Consider the following 16,753-nt stretch of genomic DNA (forward strand, 5'->3'; position numbering starts at 1 on the left):
CTGTGTGTCAGGGTGACCTTGTTCCGCTGAGGGATGCTGACTGGATGAACCGAGTCGCTCTGGGGGGGGAGGGGGCGCCAGGAGGAGCTGACACGGGTGGCGTTAAACACACGGCTGTGTTTTGATGAGAGGTTTCCGGTCACAAAGGCTGTTTGTGTGTGACGCAGCGAGCGGGAGATTCTCGCTCTTTCAGCACAACACGGATCTCTGCAAATAACTTTCTGCACACACTCCTCCGTCTCTATCCCGCCATCTTTCACCCTGACGTCAGGCTCAGACTGAGGAGGCGGCGCGGAGCTGACCTTTGACCTTTTAGCCCAGCGTGCTGACACACAAACAGATACAACAACAGGCTTTGATTGCAGTCGGCGTGCCATTTTGGAGCCTTTTGCACGTTTATTTTTGCTGTTTTGGGGGGAAAATAAAGAAAATCCAGGTGAAAATGTTCAATAATTCTGAACATTTAAAGGATAAAAGCTGCAGCAGAATCTGTAAAGTGATGAAACTGCAGAACGTTGCTTCTCACAGAGCTGGTGTGAGGCGTGTTGTGGCTGGACACGCATGTTGGTCTCTTCTGCCCCACAGTGGCCACAGCACTGTGGTGACTACACTTCCTCCTCAGTCACTTCTCACTCTCTCTGTTACAGTTTTATTTTCTATTTTTGGTGTTTTAGCCACAGCTTCTTATTGTTTATAGTTTTACATTTATTGGACGTTATTCCTTTTATTCGCCAACATCGCAAAGAAAAGTTATCCTCTGATCATCATCATCTAAGCATGTTTGATCTCATGTTTGGCATCTTGTGGGAAATGACTGTAATAAATGAGTCATTTAAACATTTTTATCCAAACACTCTTAGGTTTGTGGAACATTCCAGCTTGAGTTCAGGAAGAAAAGTTATGGAGGTGATGAATAATACCATAAAATAAATATTATCTGAGGAATATGGCATTTATTTTACATTTCCAGGAAGGAGCAGCAGTTTAACAAACATGAATATAAATACAGTAAATAAGGCTGAAACAGAGCTTTAAAGTGAATCTCTGGTCTGAGCTCCTTTATTCTACAACTCAGCCTGAACCCTCTGAGACCAGCTTTCTGTCATTTCTTTAAGGAGTCTTCAGGAATAGTTCTCCAGGCTTCTTGAAGGACATCCCAAAGCTCTTCTTTGGATGTGGGCTGCCTTTTGTTCCGTTCTCTGTCAGATGATCCCACACTGCTTCAATAATGTTGAGGTCCGGGCTCTGGGGAGGATTCATCCCTCCATAAGACCTGTTGCCACTGATTTTCAGTCCACTTCTTGTGTCATTTGGCACAGCTCAGCCTTTTCTCCCTGTTTCCCTTCCTTAAGAACGGCTTCTTGACAGCCACCCTTCCATGGAGACCATTTCTGATGAGGCTTGGGCCAACAGTAGATGGATCAGCTGAAGGTCCAGATGCATCTCTCAGGTCCTGTCAGGTCACAGCTGGATTTTTTCCTCTTTCTTAAGGACATCACTTTCAGATCCTGTTCATCTGCTGTAGATAGTTTTTTAGGCCTGACACTTCTTCTTTTGTCCTCCACTTGTCCAGTTTCCTCAAATGTTTTAAGGACACACTGCACACCATGCTGAGATATGCCAAGTTTTCAGCTAATAGCTCTTTGGGAATCACCTTGTTGCTGCAGAAATCCTATTTTCTGTCTGTCAAACTGTGTTTTCTTTGCTGTTTTTCATAGATGCAACTAAAGAAATGGGAACAAATGATGTGTCTTTGTGACAGGCTGCTGGTAACAAAGTGCCTAAAGATCCAATTTAAAGTGGCTTCTTTGCTAAGTTGTCTGTTCTGTGTCGACACAACACTGGTTCATCCCTTGAGTTAGGAGCCTTTTTTCTGCCTGAATCATTCATAGGTCAGAGTTAAGTGGCTGAACAAAGAAAAAGGACTGAAAATGAGTGAAAAAGCAGAAAATGTCCAAAGAAAAACTCTGAAAGACCTTCAGAAAGCTGGAGAACTTTTGCTCAGCCACATATTCCAGGATGCAAAAGACAGAAAGGATTCTGGGTGGTGTAGTTCTGTTGTGATGTTCTAACTGGTGGAAAACACAGAACAATCATCAGGCATCATCTGGTCCATTACCTCATCTCACCTAATTATGACTAATGGGAACTAATTTCTGCTCTCAGCCCCAAACATTTTATTTTTATCTCGAGTAAAACATTCAACTCCAAAATGTTTATCAGAAAGTTTAATTTTCAGTTTAATCTGCTGCAGATAGCTTCGCTGGCTTTGGGATTAAAGCAGGGACTGAAGTTTTTCAGCTGGCGAAAGTCATCCGCTTTATTGTGGTTGTGTATTGTTTTGTCTGCCGGTTGCCAGGACGACAACCCGAGTGGCTGTCAGGGCTGTCTTGATAACTTGACCACACACACACACACACACACACACACATGCACACACACACACACACACACACACACACACACACACACACACACACATGCACACACAATTCCCCGCGAGGTGAGAGTAACTGTGAGACCCCCCACCCCCCCGAATCATGCTGAATCACACTGTTATGCACACACACACACACACACACACACACACACACACACACACACACACACACACACAGCAGTCAGCAGACATCATTCAAAGATAGCCGTTAATAAATACCTCAGACAGCAGGAAGCATTGCTCACTCGTAGCAACAGCGGTAAACACACACACACACACACACACACACACACACACACACACTGCTGCTAACGTGGAGCCACTTTAGCACGTTTCTGCTGCACCAAACGTGCAAGTAACACAAAATAGCTGAAAATACAGTGCAGACACACACAGGAAAGAGTGTGTGAGTATCTCCAGAGTTTGGTTTCCTGCAGAGCATGAGGCAACCACACACACACACACACACACACACACACACACACACACACACACATTTCCGTGGGTTTAGCCGTTACTTTTCTTTAAGCGGCGGCTTCAGTGCGGCCGCTTGTTTCAGGGGAAAGGAATTCACTGCTGGAGCGTCGGAGGGAGAGCGAGCCTGACGGAGGGTGGAAAAAAGAGAGGGAGAGAGGGAGGGAGGGAGGGGGGGCGTCTGAATGGGGAGACGGACTCTGTTCGTAACGGTCGGAGTTTGGAGGTGGCGAGATGCTGCAGGACGGAGCAGTCTGAGGCGGAGGAGTAACTTTGAACTTTCCTGACTTTTTGGGACGTTTTGGACGGGATGGATTTCCTCTCAGACCCCGCAGTCATGACTCCCATCCTGGTGGTGACGTTTCACATTGTGACCGCAGCTGGATTTTGGTTTTACCGCCGCCGCAGGACGCGCCTCACAGAACCGGGTAAACTGCGGCTCCTCTCCCGTCCTCGCTGGGCTATAACTTCCAGCTTCAGCTCCGTGGGCTTCCTGCTCGCCTTTCTGCGGTGTTTAGATGGCATCTGCACTCAAACGCCAGCCGTCACAGCGCTGCTTCTGATGCTAACGGTTGCTCTTGTGCTGCGGCTCGTCACCTGACGTCTTCTATTTTAGCTTTAGTGGAATGTAAAGCAGCTCGTGCCGTCAGGAGCTGAAAGGTTTGGGCTCCTGTTACAGTGAGATGAAGTGTTTGTGCTGCAGGAGTTCGTCCTCAGAGTCGGAGGAGATGAATGATGGCGCGTCCTGTCATACGGCCTCGCCGCTGTCATCCACACGCTCCTCACAGAACAATGAGGCGCTGTGCTGCCTGTAAGCTGCTCAGTTTAGTCATGTGTCTAATTATTCGCAGCCAGCGCTAAACACGGATCTAACTCGAATCAAATTCCATTTAGGTTTTGTAATTTGAACCTTTTGCTAATGTTCAAGCAGTCATTATGTAATTTAGCAACTAATAACGTTGTGTAAGCAGCGGTCCAAAGGGTCCAGATCACTGGACAGAGCGTTAAACTGACCGCTAGGAGCTGTTGGGGTTGTTTCATGTGCAGGAGCCACCTCACACATGGAAACACTGAGCCAAAGTCTGAGTTGGATGAGACATTTGATTCCAGCCTGTGATTAATCTCATCTGACCGCAACAGCTGGCTCGGACCCACCAGGAGATGTCAGGAGTGACGTAAGAGAGCAGATCAATGAGGTCGATCAGTGCTCAGGGCGGCGGATGCAGCAGCGACAGGAGGGTGGTTCAGAAGAGTTTTAATCCACATGTTCTGATATTTACACAAGAAGGGATCGTTTCCTCGTGTTATTCATCTTTAGGCTACGGCTCATATATTATATTATCACTATTGATCGATCTCCGTGACGCAGCGGGACCTTTCTGGTCGGCTACGTCCAGTTTGGGATCATTTCTCCCGGGTTAAGGTAAGGAGGCGGGAAATGTCCTGAAAGACTTCGATCCCTCTTAAACTCAGCTGTGATCTGCAGCTCTGCAACTTCAAATGTTCAATAAACATTCTACACAAAGTGCTGCAGATCATGTTGATATAAATGATAAAACGATCATTTTCAGATGATGTAGAATATTACTGTAGTGCTGTCACACCACATGAATCACAGACTGAAGGAAAGTAGCTGTAAAAGCTGCAGAATTGTCTCTTTCCAGCACTGAAGGAGATAATTAAGGAATTTTTGGGGCTCATTTCCTTCGTATGTAGAGAATTTGAGCAGCTCTTATCATGGCTGCTGCTCTGTTGCTTCTGGCTCTATTCCTTTTTTTTTAATATCTTTATCCTTTTGGGTTTTGTTGGCGGTTCCCAACCAGCTCTGAGGCACATTATCGTGGTCTAATTGCATCAGCCGGTCCCACAGAATGGCTCTAAAGTGTCCTCCAGCCAGAGGTACCGGCTTTCTTTTCTCAGGCTTCAGCTGCTTTGCTGCAGATTCAAAAACAGTCATGGAAGTTTTTTTGATTTGCAGCCGTTCAGAGGTTTAATTTCATGTTGAAAATGTTTTCACACATCAGAACATTTCCATCCAAATAAGGTCTGAAAGTCGGAGAAAGAGCCTGAACAGATGCTTCTTCTGTTCGCTCGCCCACAATCCTTTGCACACATTTCAGAGTTAGTTTGTGTTCATTTAAAGGGAAATGAAGCAGGAATTTTCTGTGTAAATGGAGGGTGCAGAAGGTCTCTTTCTCAGGATTCATCCTGTCGAGGAAGCATATTTGACTTTGACTTTTTACACGTTGAAACGGGATGATTCACAGTTACAGAAAGACAGGTCTGCAAACTGAATTCTAACGGTGTGTAACGGCTGGTTTCAGTGGTGAGTTCGTGTCGGTCGCAGGACTTCACTCAAGCATCACTTTGACTTTCATGTTCATTTGTTTGTTTGATTTTGTCTCCAAGTAGCACAGCTGCAGCGTGTGTGTGTGTGTGTTGTGGTCTCGCTCTTATTATTCTCATCACAGGAAGCTGAGCTCGTCTCACTGGCAGGCCAAGCATGTCGGGTGTGGAGGGTTGTGTTCAGGGTGTAAACGATGTGGTGGAAGCTGACATAACGATCGTCACCTTGGTTTGAGGTGACTAAAGCGTCCCCTCTCTGGCTTTATGTTGGGTCACAGTCTGAGATGCAACAGAAAGTCCTGGAAGTGCCAGAACAGGCAGAAAAATGAAGTGAAAGCAGGTTGAGGTCAGGTCTGCAGGGATTACCGGTGAACAGGACAGATGTGGGTCAGTGATCCCGTCGTCTCTGCAGTCACTTTGTCAGGAGTCTGACGGGGTTAACTTGGCTGTTCCTTTGTGAAGCTGCAGGGATGCGGATGCCTCTGGTGTTTGTGGCCACAGGAGGGCGGTTTCTGATCTTAATCTGATGATGGGCTTGTTAGTGCCTGGACATCTGGTTCATGTGGAATCAGAACGTCTTAGCAGCTCAGCGAGGAGGGAAAAAGTTTAGAAACTACACACCCGACAATCTGAACCTCCCAAGAAACTTTTTTCTCATCCAGACTGTTGATTATCAGCTTCAAAGTGGGGCTTCGCTGCTGAATATTGAGCCCAAAGCGAGGAAAAGGGAGGGAAGAATGAACGGGGCGAAGAAGAAGGATGGAGGCTGGTGCCAGCATTCACCCGCCACCAGAGAGATGGATCAATGAACCCTGGAACCAGCAAGAGAACCCAAAGAGAAAGACTGGAAGACGATCCATCTCCTCTGTCACTCTCCCTTTATTTTCTATCAGACTATCGGGTGAAAAGGGCCTCTTGGAAATGTCCCTCCTACTCATAATTTTAATCTAATCAGAGGAGGAGAACGGCAGAACACCGGAAGACTTGGCAGAGGAGAGGCTGGAAAGAGATTAGAGATGAAAATGGGAGCGAGGGATAAGCACGTTGTGTAGCATTAGAGGCGTAAGCTCCGTCTGGTGTTTTTAGGTTGGATGGTCCTTCAGAGGGAAAGGGAGCAGCGATTCAGGGAAGGCATGAAGAAGAAGAATGTGAAGGCAAGCGGGAGCAAAGATGTAGACGGAGGGATAACGCTGATGCTGGAGGAAACGGAGGGAAAAGGAGGCGGGGGAGGAGCTTGTGTTGATCTGTCTGAGCTTATTTTGACTGTGTGTGAGTCACAGTGTGGCCCGCTCAGGTGTGTGTACCTGGACTACACCCGGCGTGGGAGTCGCTCTGAATCTGAGTCCCACAGCTGACTCTCCAGCAGAAAAGCTGTTTTAGGAACAGCAGAACGGGTGCAGGAAAGGACAGAGGGCTCGTGGAAGTGTGCTGAAAGGGATTTTTCTGACTTTTGTGTTGACTGTGCTGCTTGTGGCCTGGAAAGCATAAATCTGGATCCAAGCCAGACGTATCACCCTCATCATCTGCCTCACTAATGAGATGAATGGCTCTGCCTGGGCTGGTTTAGCTCGAAATATTAAATTAAATAACGTCACAGGCCCACACAGCCTCTCTTAATGAGACTAAAGTCGGTCTCAGCTGAACTCTTGATCTCCTCCTCAGTTTTCTTCATAAAGCCACTGAGAGGTTTGGACTCTTTTGGAAGAGAACTGTGTCTTTACCTCTTAAGGAAAGGAAACTCCAGGAATTGAATGAAACTGAGTTATCGGGGAGCCGCCTGCTGCCACATCTGGCTTGTGTCAGCTCCAACGGGACGGAGCGTGTGCGGGGAAGAACAAGCCATGCTCGTGTTTGTCTGAATGCGTTTGTGTGTTCGAGGCATGCACAGAGAAGTGGATTACATCATCTTAAATGGACTTGGCTGGAACTCAGGGCACCTCCTTCTCTTCAAATATGTGCAAAGAAAGATTAAGCCGTGACCGGAAAATGTGTATTTACTCAGCGTCAGCATGGAGAGGGAAAAGCATGGCAGGGAGCTGCAGACAGTAAGGACCCTGCAGCCCTGCAGCTCTGCAGCACAGAGCGGCTGCTGTGGCCTGGAAACTGAGAGCGGGCCACAGAGGGAAGTAGAGCTGAGCTCAGGGAGGCCGTCCCTTTTTGATCTGAGGGGAGGAGCTGCTGCTGACTTTGACACACACGTGGGACAGCAACTGCTGCTGGAAAGAGTGCAAGGGACAGGCGTGCTGTCAGAGGGAAAGGACCGAAGCCAGAGAGGCCGGCATGGCTGCCAACACAGGGCTCCAGCTCCGAGGGAACGGCTGACCCAAGGACAGGCTGAACTGAGACGAAGAGAAGAGCGAAGGCTCCTGAAACCTGCCGGGGCCGTCCTGGTGGCTCACCCTGCAGCTTTGGCTGCATGGAGGCAGATTGCTGCCTGTGACGTCCAGCTGCTATAATTATCTGACTTCTGCTGCGGACTCTGCTGCCCGGGCTTCAAATGAAGGTCTGATTAAAGCCGTGCAGCTGTGGACGATGTGGCCCGACTACAGGAATGAAAGTCGTCTCAACGCTCACCTGTGCTCGCTCATGTGCTGTGCAGGTCAGTGGGCGCCGGCGCCTTGCTGTGGTTGTTTACGTGCTGCCGGTGCGGAGCGGCGCCCATCGCCACGTGTCACACCTCAGTGCGGTCTGTAAATGGTTGTGGGTCTCAGGACGAGGAACAAGAGAGCGTGTGTTGTTGTGGTTAGACGGCACTGAGGGGGGTGTGTTCGCTTCACAATGCTCCGCTCTGTCGCTGAATGAGCTTCTGCCTGTGGCTGTCACTCTGGCACCTCGTCTGTCCTCATTCCTTCAGTTTTGCTCGTGTAAAAGCTTTGATACCTGGATTTATAGCCATCATTACCACACCTGGAACGTTAAGTGTTCACCACAGCTGTTAGAAGTGTGTGTGACATGTTAAAACCTGACTCTTTCCTCTCGGCTAACTAGCTCAGCTACTCTGGCAGGTTTTGGTACAAAGGCGTGTTGCAGTGGTGAAACTATTTTGCAAGAGTGTGTTGGAATGTTTGTACTTCGCTCGGGGGGGTTTCCCCTCTAAGTAAACTCCTCTGCTGTGTTTGTGGATGTTTTATCCAGATAAGATGTTTTACTTTAGTTAAAATCCTACACTTCTTTCTTGAGCCGGACAGATGAAGGTGTCGGAGCTGATCTTTCGACAGGTTAATAGATAACTAGATGTTTTAAGGAGGAAGTGATACTCTCTCCATGTGGTTGCTCCTTTTCACCGCTTCACCAATGGGAGGTACCTGCAGCAGGCTGGCTCCTGATTGGCTGCAACTGAAGCTGTTCAGTGGTCCGGAGGGAAAGTCAACCTCTGTCGTTCAGCTTTTATATTGATAAAGCTTTTTTTGTGTTGACAGATCTGTGCAAAAGTCCGCATTTTGTTTTTATTTCCGTCCAAGCAGCCAAGCATTTCCTGTAATTCTAAAGTGGTCTTTAGCAATAGTTCTTTCTGTGTTTTCCTTTTCTGCTTTTTCACTCATTTTCAGTGCAGTCCTTTCTTGTTTAACTCACTTAACTCCGACCTATGAATCACTGACTCACTGATCCAAACGGAGAGAAGCTGGAGAGGAAGAGAGGCTCAGTTAGCGTGGAGGATGAGGGGGAAGGAAAATGCAGTTGTGGCTCAGCATCAGGCTCTATTCCTGGCCTGGCTGCCTCACTCCTCTGGCCTGTGGAGAACGCAGCCTGGAGCTCTGCCTGTCAGCAGATCACACCTCAGTTTGAGACTAACCGGTCTGAGAGATGGGCTAAACCCTCGAGTCTGTAGAAAGTTAACCAAAGAGGGGAAGAAACCTAAAGAAAGGGAATGTTTTTTGGTGTGAAGGTGAAAACAAAACTCACTTCCTGATCTTCATCGTTCCAACATGACATAAAGTTCTTATCATGGCTGCTGGCATAAAGTTAGAGAAGTCCAAGTGCATTTCATCAGTGTGATCTTAAGAAAAGAGATTAGCCTGAAGGCGTGACTGCCGAAGAAAGAAAGACACTGAACAGAAATATGACGTACGAAGGCACCCTTCTACCCTTTAAGAGAGCTTGGATTACAAAAATGATCCAATGAAACATGAAAAAAGCCCTGATGAGCAAAGACTGGCAGAACAGTTGCTAAAAGCAGGTCTTAGTTTACATTTCAAACAGCCAGCAGGTATGAAAACTACTGTTAATAAAGCTTTCTGTTACACCAAACCCCGGTGAAGAGGTTTAAAAACACTAAAAACAAAAAGATAAAAGATCATATGAGAAGGCACCATTTTTATTTGAGAGGAAATGACCTTTCAGACAGAATGTTGAAGGTTGTGACCAGACTCGCGCGTCTCCTTTTGCACACTTTCAGCCACCTTTGCTCTGATGAGATCACGTGGGGAAATATGCCAACATATCTGTTGAAAGGGGAAAATGCTGCAACCAGTCCAGCTTCGAGGGTGATTTAAGGTTCAGACCATCCTCCACTGTGGTTATCTCCCTAAAGAGAGCTGGAGCTGGTGTCCGTGAGCTCAGAGAAGCTTAGTTGCAACATATTTCAGAGTTATCATCTCAGCCGTGTTGTTCTGACTGTTTGAGTGGGAGGTGATCAGTTCCCCTCCACCAATGTGTGAACAGGAGAATTATTAGTGGGAATGATCCTAAACGAGCTGCTGACCCACTGATGTTGGCTTAAAGTGTGCATGTGAGCAACAGCAGCTTTGTGCACTTAAACTAAGATCTGATTGACGTATTTTCTGAATGAAATCGCCCACTCGGGTACCATCAGTGGGTGTGTCGTAACTCAGTGGAATAATCTGACAGCGCTGGATTTGATCATGTGATTAACCTCCCTCCTCTTCCTCTGCTCTCTCCTCAGATGAGCGCGACAGGGTGCAGAAGAAAACCTTCACAAAGTGGGTCAACAAGCATCTCATCAAGGTTGGTGTCACTGCTGCTTGTTTTGGTGTCAAAACTCCACGAAACTGCGTCCCCTTTCCACACTAAACCTTATATAAAGTTATTATTGACCTCCTCAGATAGCATTTATTTGAAAATCAATGAGTCGGGCTGTGTGTTAAATCCCGCTGGAGCAGAAAATGTTCTGCCCGACTTCCTCCTCCTGCTGCTGGACAGTAAATAATGCAACAAGCTGAACCCGATGGCAGTTCAGTCGGCGAGGAGGAAAATTGTGGCTTCATTAAACCACTATGGATTATTTGGTGGTGCAGACCCTGTCTTTCCTGCTGCTGTGATCCGTCTCCATCCACTTATCTGAGCTGTCAGTCGTCTGCGTAACGATCAGTGTTTGGAGCACTCTGTTGCATCGACGGACGAGCATCTGTCACATCGCTCGACCCGTTTGCTTTATCATTTTCCGTAATGGCTCCGAGGTTTCAGCTTGTTCCATCTCTGCCCCCCATGAGGCTCCAGTTCCACTCCTGTTTAGCAGAGAAAGGCGGCGCTGGGAATGTTTGCTCCCACTTGATTTGATTCTGTTGTCAAACCATTCTTCAGAATGATTGTCGAATCTGCTTCTAGATAAAAAAAAACAGTGTAAATTCCATCAATAATTGATCAGATCACAGCTGAAGTTCGTATTATCCACACAGTGCAGCACTGTTTGCTGCTCAGTTTGTCACTAAAAAGGATAAAAAGATCAACACAGCAAAAACAAAAAAACTAATAAAAGACAGAAACTCCACAACGGCCTGCGAGCGTGACCCAGAGATCAGGTTTTTATCATCCGGAGGTTTCCATCACGCCGAGTAGCTAAACCGTTATTTTCTTAATTTAAATCATTCATGCTAACAGCAGAACGCCTCGTCTGTGTTTTTCCTTTTTGTTTTCTGAGGAAAAACCAGATCCTGTTCTCAGAATATTACTCAAAGGAACATTCTGTGTGCACAGAAACAAACACAACCAGAAACACGCACGCAGGTTCTGACAAAGCACCATAGAAGAAGAGCAGCTGCAGGTGAAAACTGCATTTGATAAAGCGCCATAGAAGAAGAGCAGCTGCAGGTGAAAACTGCATCTGATAAAGCACCATAGAAGAAGAGCAGCTGCAGGTGAAAACTGCATCTGATAAAGCACCATAGAAGAAGAGCAGCTGCAGGTGAAACTACATCTGATAAAGCACCATAGAAGAAAAGCAGCTGCAGGTGAAAACTGCATCTGATAAAGCACCATAGAAGAAGAGCAGCTGCAAGTGAAAACTACATCTGATAAAGCACCATAGAAGAAGAGCAGCTGCAGGTGAAACTACATCTGATAAAGCACCATAGAAGAAAAGCAGCTGCAGGTGAAAACTGCATCTGATAAAGCACCATAGAAGAAGAGCAGCTGCAGGTGAAAACTGCATCTGATAAAGCACCATAGAAGAAAAGCAGCTGCAGGTGAAAACTGCATCTGATAAAGCACCATAGAAGAAGAGCAGCTACAAGTGAAAACTGCATCTGATAAAGCACCATAGAAGAAAAGCAGCTGCAAGTGAAAACTGCATCTGATAAAGCACCATAGAAGAAGAGCAGCTGCAGGTGAAAACTGCATCTGATAAAGCACCATAGAAGAAGAACAGCTGCAGGTGAAAACTGCATCTGACAAAGCACCATAGAAGAAGAGCAGCTGCAGGTGAAAACTGCATCTGATAAAGCACCATAGAAGAAGAGCAGCTGCAGGTGAAAACTGCATCTGACAAAGCACCATAGAAGAAGAGCAGCTGCAGGTGAAAACTGCATTTGATAAAGCACCATAGAAGAAGAGCAGCTGCAGGTGAAAACTGCATTTGATAAAGCACCATAGAAGAAGAACAGCTGCAGGTGAAAACTACATTTGATAAAGCACCATAGAAGAAGAGCAGCTGCAAGTGAAAACTGCATCTGATAAAGCACCATAGAAGAAAAGCAGCTGCAGGTGAAAACTGCATCTGATAAAGCACCATAGAAGAAGAGCAGCTGCAGGTGAAAACTGCATCTGATAAAGCACCATAAAAGAAGAGCAGCTGCAGGTGAAAACTGCATCTGATAAAGCACCATAGAAGAAGAACAGCTGCAGGTGAAAACTACATTTGATAAAGCACCATAGAAGAAGAGCAGCTGCAAGTGAAAACTGCATCTGATAAAGCACCATAGAAGAAAAGCAGCTGCAGGTGAAAACTGCATCTGATAAAGCACCATAGAAGAAGAGCAGCTGCAGGTGAAAACTGCATCTGATAAAGCACCATAGAAGAAGAACAGCTGCAGGTGAAAACTGCATCTGACAAAGCACCATAGAAGAAAAGCAGCTGCAGCTGAAAACTGCATCTGATAAAGCACCATAGAAGAAGAGCAGCTGCAGGTGAAAACTGCATCTGATAAAGTACCATAGAAGAAGAGCAGCTGCAGGTGAAAACTGCATCTGACAAAGCACCATAGAAGAAGAGCAGCTGCAGGTGAAAACTGCATTTGATAAAGCACCATAGAAGAAGAGCAGCTGCAGGTGAAAACTGCATTTGATAAAGCACCATAGAAGAAGAGCAGCTGCAGGTGAAAACTGCATCTGATAAAGCACCATAGAAGAAGAACAGCTGCAGGTGAAAACTACATTTGATAAAGCACCATAGAAGAAGAGCAGCTGCAGGTGAAAACTGCATCTGATAAAGCACCATAGAAGAAGAGCAGCTGCAAGTGAAAACTCTATCTGATAAAGCACCATAAAAGAAGAGCAGCTGCAAGTGAAAACTGCATCTGATAAAGCACCATAAAAGAAGAGCAGCTGCAGGTGAAAACTGCATTTGATAAAGCACCATAGAAGAAGAGCAGCTGCAGGTGAAAACTGCATCTGATAAAGCACCATAGAAGAAGAGCAGCTGCAAGTGAAAACTCTATCTGATAAAGCACCATAAAAGAAGAGCAGCTGCAAGTGAAAACTGCATCTGATAAAGCACCATAGAAGAAGAGCAGCTGCAGGTGAAAACTGCATTTGATAAAGCACCATAGAAGAAGAGCAGCTGCAGGTGAAAACTGCACCTGATAAAGCGCCATAGAAGAAGAGCAGCTGCAGGTGAAAACTGCATTTGATAAAGCGCCATAGAAGAAGAGTAGCTGCAGGTGAAAACTGCATGATAAAGCACCATAGAAGAAGAGCAGCTGCAGGTGAAAACTGCATTTGATAAAGCACCATAGAAGAAGAGCAGCTGCAGGTGAAAACTGCATCTGATAAAGCACCATAGAAGAAGGTGAAAACTGCATTTGATAAAGCGCCATAGAAGAAGAACAGCTGCAGGTGAAAACTGCATTTGATATAGCACCATAGAAGAAGAGCAGCTGCAGGTGAAAGCTGCATTTGATATAGCACCATAGAAGAAGAGCAGCTGCAGGAGTAAACTGCATCTGATGAAGCACCATAGAAGAAGAGCAGCTGCAGGTGAAAACTGCATCTGATAAAGCACCATAGAAGAAGAGCAGCTGCAGGAGTAAAAATTAACAGTCACGTCCACTTCTGGCAGTAAGGAGCCTCTAACCTGGCTGCTAAATGAAAAGAAAACCCAAAAGATAAAAGGAAAATTAATAAATTCAGTGACCTGCAAGAACTTGATCGTTGGTTGGTGAAAGTCACCTGAAAAGGTGTCGTTACCCGAGCAGGAAGCATGAAAATAATGGCCGACGCATCATCTCACCAACCGTGGCTGCCGCCCCGTTTAAAGCAAAGCAGAGAGAGTCCAACAGCGGTTTCATTGTGATTCCAGTCACAGATTCTGTTTTTTGTTGGAGAGAAAACCTGTCTGTTGGCTCAGGTGAGGAAGGGAAAACACTGATTTATAGCCGTCATTCGTTTACAGCAGCTGCCTTATCTGCACATGCTGTCACACCTTCTCTGTCGCTTAGCACAGCACGAGTACCCCACAGCCAGGAGAACGCAGGGTATTTCTGGCAAGAAAGCATCTGTCTGACCTCATAGCTGAGGAACAGCTGTCGTCAGAGCGGCCCGGTCTGAAAATGTGACTCGGTATCAGCTGCCGGACCCACCGCTGGCTGGAAATGTAGGTCAGAGATGAAGAGTGAGGGCAGCAGGCGGAGACGGCGAGTGATTCCTCAGTGCTGGGAGGTCATAGTTTAACTGCATTTCCTGTGATCTTTAAGCAGAAACAGCTGCTGAAACAGCGATTAGGTGGTCAGTTAATGAGTCTCTGTACAGATAAACAAACTGGCAACAACTTTAATGATAAACGATCGAGCAAAAATGTCTACAAATCATCTTTTTGTAGCATCTGAAAGGTGAATTTTCTTGTTATGACGCTGGATGTTGTTCTCAGACCTGGAGTCTGCTGGTTGCTCATAAATAAAACCGTATCAGTGTTTGCTGTCAGCTGCTGGTTCTGACCTTTACTGCTGTGGCGATAACCAGAGAGACGAAGTACCAGAGCTGTGACTGTAGCTTATTGACTGTTGGAGGTGTGTTGATGCTGTAAAACCTGTCAGCTGGGATTTAAAGACAAACGCGACTGAAACAGAGAAACGATGAAGAAAACAAAGCAGTTTAACAGAAAAGACAAAGGCAGACGGGTGCTTTCTGGCTCCTGGGTGACATCATCACTCCCTGTTTCCTGTTTGCTCTCCATCTCAGGTGCACGGGGTGTGAACAGGTGTGTGTGTGTGTGTGTGTGTGTGTGCAATATAAACACCGAGCTGCCTGCTGGCACGCAGTGACACACTTTAACTCAGCCAGTTGTTGACACAGTCAACACGAAAATGTCAGCTGAGAATTGAGAAGCAGCAGAGATAAAGTCTTTGCTCAGTCGGACAACAGGATGGATCACTTACTTATTTTAAACCTGCATGTTTAGGCCATCTAAAGCGAATGTTTTCATCTTTAAGTTTCACTTGAGATGAGAACATGATGATATTCTGGTAGATACATGAAAGATGGACGGAGTCACAAAGTATTAAGAAGTTAGTTCATGTGCAGTACCACAGGTGACCACCAGGCTACAAAACATCTAAAAGACTAACTAATCTCATCAAATCGCATGTCAGAGGATGGTGCCTTCAGGTAAATAAACTCCTGACCTTGATTAAGTACATAAAAGGCCTTATTTCTGACCTGGGCCTCCTTAAATCAGGGCTAAAAACATATTTATTTCAGATGGCTTTTAATACCCAGTAGTATGGTGACTCTTTTATATTATCTTATTCAATTTTGCTGTGTTTTATTGCGTTTACTGTTATTTTATTGTTTTGTACTCCTGTTATTCTTTTCTTTATTTATTATCTGATGTAAAGCACTTTGGTACACCAGCTGTATAAATAAATTACATTTACATTTACATTTAAAATACAGACACAGATAAAATATGGTGATTCTCTCCAGTTAAAAGACGGTACATGCAAGCTTATTTTTACTGTTGGTTCATTTAGTTTTTTTAAAGCTAAGTTTAAAATCAACTGCTGCTTTTATTGGTCACATTTGAACCAATCGACACAAAGTTTGGAGCCTGTGCATCAACCAGCCACCAGTGACTTGGATCGCTGTGCATAAACATCGCAGACGGTTCCCCACATGCTGACAGACGGAGCTCGTAATGTTTAGTTATTACTGCAAAATTATAGGAAAAGTTCCTGTGGACCAAAAGCCAATTATTCATGTGGATTATCGTGTTTTTTCCAGCTTTTATCAGCTCTGTGATGTCAGAAATCCAAACACACACACAGCAGAACCTCTGGGATGTGTCTGACCCAAATTTATGTTCACCGTGCCAGAAACTTTCAGTCTGTTACTCAGGTCGTGTCGGCCAGCCCGCCGTCCTCTGCGTCTCACAGAGAGCTCCAAAACATCTGCCGCCACAGCTGGCTGTGTGAGGCTTCCCCTAAAACAGAGAAAGAGTATTAGTGACACAGTTCCAGCTAACATGGGGAGCTTCCAGAAAACCAATAATAAGCAGGTTTTCTACAGATAGGACCCCCCCCTCCTCCTCCTCATTAGGCTGACTGGAATCCAAACACAAGCTCTGACACAAAAAGATTCAGTTAGACAAAAACAACCACCTCATTTCCAGTCAGGGCGAATACACGATTCTTCCCGTCATCTCATTAACACTCGTTCCATCGTCTCCCTCTGGCTCAGACACTGAGCAGGAAAGCGAGGATGACACGGATAACCCAGATAACGCAGACTGCAACCGTGAGGAAGGATGCTGCAGTGGACAGATGGTGTAGTTATTCTACCTCGGCTCAACTTCTTAGGTAGGCTTTAGGCTCCATTTCTATCAGAGGTGGAGTTAATGTGGAGCATCTTTGCATGAGGAAAGGTTGGTGGGGACAGAAACTACATGAAAGACTGAATAGATGTCAATTTGATATACTTTTTATGCCTCTCCTGCCCTCTGCTGGTTGTACACAGTAGTGCAGTTTCTTGTCTTGAGGCCAAGACTGCAGCTAAACTTCCTCCCTGCAGGATCGTTGTCAGGCTGAAGATAACACCGTGAAGCAG

The 16,753-nt window shown here is 45.9% G+C and overlaps 1 protein-coding gene across 14 annotated transcripts in view; it reads left to right on the top strand.

Moving 5' to 3' along the window:
- Positions 1-16,753, top strand: part of macf1a (microtubule actin crosslinking factor 1a) — a 224,883-nt gene that overhangs the window by 83,753 nt on the left and 124,377 nt on the right. For all 14 annotated transcript variants that reach the window (XM_072371022.1, XM_072371029.1, XM_072371025.1 and 11 more), the window contains one exon: positions 10,164-10,225. In XM_072371022.1, coding sequence (XP_072227123.1) covers positions 10,164-10,225 — 62 coding nt within the window. The remainder of the gene's footprint in view (positions 1-10,163; positions 10,226-16,753) is intronic.

This window comes from Leuresthes tenuis, unplaced genomic scaffold, assembly GCF_036924035.1.
Source record: "Leuresthes tenuis unplaced genomic scaffold, fLeuTen1.0.hap1 SCAF_18, whole genome shotgun sequence".
In the NCBI taxonomy this organism is placed as follows: Eukaryota; Metazoa; Chordata; class Actinopteri; order Atheriniformes; family Atherinopsidae; genus Leuresthes; species Leuresthes tenuis.